This window comes from Nematolebias whitei, chromosome 18, assembly GCF_014905685.2.
Source record: "Nematolebias whitei isolate Nwh7 chromosome 18, NemWhi1, whole genome shotgun sequence".
Lineage (NCBI taxonomy): Eukaryota > Metazoa > Chordata > Actinopteri > Cyprinodontiformes > Rivulidae > Nematolebias > Nematolebias whitei.
Window position 1 is genome coordinate 12,149,360 of NC_056515.1, and position 3,751 is coordinate 12,153,110.

General features: G+C 39.7%; 1 protein-coding gene across 1 annotated transcript in view; it reads right to left on the bottom strand.

Annotated features, from left to right (window-relative positions):
• Positions 1–1,814: 1,814 nt before the first annotated feature.
• LOC119425036 (C-type lectin domain family 17, member A-like) overlaps positions 1,815–3,751 on the bottom strand; it is a 7,631-nt gene continuing 5,694 nt past the window's right edge. The window contains exons 7-9 of the mRNA XM_037692559.1: positions 2,797–2,951; positions 2,549–2,664; positions 1,815–1,956 (exon numbers count right to left, since the gene is read on the bottom strand). Coding sequence (XP_037548487.1) covers positions 1,815–1,956; positions 2,549–2,664; positions 2,797–2,951 — 413 coding nt within the window. The remainder of the gene's footprint in view (positions 1,957–2,548; positions 2,665–2,796; positions 2,952–3,751) is intronic.

Sequence of the window (3,751 nt, forward strand, 5' to 3'; positions counted from 1 at the left end):
TGTTCTGTGTTTATATGTTGTTAATGAAAAGTTCTAAAAAGTAAACATACAATAAAAAACAGGGAGCACTGGCCCTGCAGCCCACACATCAGACCAGCCCAGCAGGAAATCTCCAGACCCTCCTGCAGCCACGCTGGACCTGATTTTAATTCGCTCGTGATAAATACCTTCAATTCTCACTATTTCAATCATGGCGTCAATGGAGGAGGAGGAAGAGATCGCTTGCCTCTTGAAAAAAAAAAAAAAAAGGTCATTAAACCAGATCAGGGATGAAGAAGGGGAATTTAATATATTGGTGTCTCATACAAAACAGTCCGTCGTCGGGCAGTTTATTGTGTGACACAGAGTACGCATACGTGGTCATAAAAATTGAGCTTTGCACGAACATGTCCTGCGGGCGTTCATTTTGATTCTAATCCGGTATGCGCGGACCTCCACAGACTGACGTATGCACGAGTATACTGGAGGCTTGACCCTCAGCACTGGCTCCCCTCAGGGCTGTGTGTTGAGCCCCCTCCTGTTCAATCTGCTCACATATGACTGCACACCTACCCATGCAAGCTGTCACATTGTAAAGTTTGCAGATGACACAGTGGTGGTGGGATACATCACAAACAACGATGAGTCCAGCTACAGGCAGGAGGTGGAACACCTGGAGAGCTGGTGCAGAAGAACAACCTTCACATCAATGTGAAGAAGACGAAGGAGATGGTCATTGATGTCAGACAGAACAAACATCCCAGGAGGATCTGCGGTGGAAGTGGTTTCCAGCTAGAAGTACTTGGATGTACACCTGAATAACAACCTCAGCTGGGGCAACAGCACTGCCAGCCTGATCAAGAAAGCTCATCAGAGACTCTACTGCATAAGCATTCATCGTGTGCACATCCGCTCACACATGCTCATGTTCATGTTTGTGCTGATGTTCAATGTTTTTATGTTATGAGTGCTTAGTGTATATTTAGTTGATGATTTTCTTAGTTCATATCTTAGATGTTATTACTGTTTTTCTTATACATTTTATTGTTGGATGTAACTGGGACCCTGTGTACATAATTTTGCTCCACCACATGTACCACATGAGGTGCGAATGACAATAAAGAATCTCTGACTCTCTGACTGACTCTCTACTTCCTCAGGCGGCTGAGGCGAGCTAGTCTGGGAAGCTCAGTCTTCACTTCCTTCTCCTCCTGTGCTCCAACATCAACATGTGGCATGGAGGCTGCACAGCTGCAGAAAGAAAAGCTTTGCATAGAGTGGTGAAGGCTGCAGAGTTTAAAAGTCTAAAACTTTGAGTCTGAAGTAAAAAGGAAGCAGAAGAAAGTGTTGAAATTATTCAGTGACTCTGCAGAGGAAGAGGTGAGTGACAGAGGATTCGGCCAATCGGATCTCTACACTGAGGAAACAGAAGTTACCTGTTGAGCACAGGAGACATTTAGGAACAATGGGAACAATCGGAATCAAAGTACATCAAAAAGGTACAGTAGGCAGTGTGTTATCCACAGAGGAATAAAAAGACCAAAGGTTTATTTCATATTTAGAGCAATATTTACGTTTACTTTAACACAATAAAAATCAAAACATCATCTTCTGCAAAATCAAACTTTGTAGCACTGATCATAAAATAATCTGAACTGAGCACACGAGACATTTAGGAACAATTGGAAAAATCATCATAGGGAACTAACATTTTGTGTGTCAACTGTTTACAAAAGATGTGACCAAGTATATTCTTCTTATCAAAAATGCTCAGTATGCACAGTATTTCTGGATACATGATGAAAAAGAAAAAAAGTATCAGAAAACTTTTTGTACTAAATGGGCCAAATCAAGGTTTCATGCTTACAGATGAATTTTTTTTCACTTGTTATGTTTTCAGGCCTCCAGCTCTGTGCGGGGGGTTTGTCAGGCATCAGAAGAGCATAGTCCTGATCACTGGTCAGATTCATCCAGAACCTTCGAATGAGAAACACGAATATCAGAACATGAATCCATCAACTATGGCCGCAACTGATTAACAATGGAATAAATTCATTCAACCTTTATTTATACAGGTTAGTCTCATTGAGTCACGGGGACTCATTTACAAGAGAAACCTGTTTTAGACAAACCACAGATGAGGTACACACAGCAATAAACAAAATGCATATAAAATAAAAAGTAAATAAAAGTAGTGATATAAAACAAAATAAAATCAAGCTACATTATGAAATGAGGTAGAATGCTAAAAACAGGAACACTGATTTTTGCAGTGAACTTAACAATTGTTTAAAATCCCTTAGAGACGTCAGTCGAGAGCCTCAGCTTTTTGCAAATAAACAGCAGGTTCCCACGACCTGACCATAGATACGTGCATCAAGATGGATGAATAACCTGAACTGAACAACAAACTCAATTAATCTGTTCTTTAAATCTCTAGAAAAAGATGCTTTAAGAAATTTAGTTAACTTTTTACAAAAAAGAATGAAACAGAAAAAAGTGCAGGACAGAATTTTTACAAAGTTGTTGCAGCATTTTATTATTTTACTTTTTAAAATAAAGGTTTTACCTGAGAGTGTCATTATGTCCATCCACCCACATCCAGGTTTGGCTAATTTTGCGTAATCCCATCCAGTATCCTTGCCATGGACCAAAGTAGTATTTAGTGTGATTACTGAGAAATATCTGTAAATTAAAACATCATAGATCATCAAACATTTATACCTTTAGGCTTAGCCTAAAGTAATCTAATAAAATAATTTATAAAAGATGATTCAGAAACTAAGTTAAAGTTGTGATGTTGTTCTCAGAGCTCACCTGTTCCTGCAGATTGTTAATAACAACCAGATCTGCTGCATTGGTCTTACAAAACTGTCTACTTTGGTTCCAGGTCTTCCAAGGGGAAGTCTCTTCATAAAACAAGTAGCACATTTCTTGAAACAGAATCCATCCTGCCCGACATAGCAGACACTCTGTTGTCATGAAAAAATATTAAAATGACTCAGAAATTAAACAGGAATAATATCTAAGTATGTGCAGCAGAACTGCTGGCATAGCACAACAGATCCTCAATGACCTACACAAGGCGAGGTCAGTGAACAAAGCCAGGCTGATTCTGGCAGATCCTGATCACCCACTCCATGGTGCGTTTAGGTTGCTTCCATATGGATGCAGGTATCTGCTGCCCAGATGTAGGACGAACAGACTGAAAAACTCATTCATCCCTGTAGCGATCAGACTTCTCAACGAACAACGTTCCTGTTATTTTAAAGTCTCAATGTCTTGTCTAGTACGGATGTTTTGTGTGTCTACTGACGGTGAAACAAATTGCCCCTTGGGGATAATAAAGATTTTGAACTTGAACTAAAATGCTAAAATAATACAGTAGTCCCTCGCTACTTCGCAGTTCATTTATCATGGTTTTTCAAAATAAGACTGGACATGACACACAACTGACTGACTGATAGATGAGCTGCATGATCGGCTTGAAATTTTTATTTAAAATAAATTATTTAAAATTATTTCGCACCTCCTGCACTTTTGTGCAGCCCACATTGCAGGATAAACATACTGCTGCAGCTGATGAGCTGATCACCATGCAGAGCGGAGATGTGGGCGTGGTCAAGAGCGCTTGCAGGTGGCAAAGAGCAGAGGAGGCAGCGAGCTGAGACATGACATTCTGTGCTCTTTTAGATCTTTAGAGTTTAGAAACATTGTTTAGAATTTGCAAGCGTGTGTGGGAAGAGTTTTAAACACCTTTATATATATATAT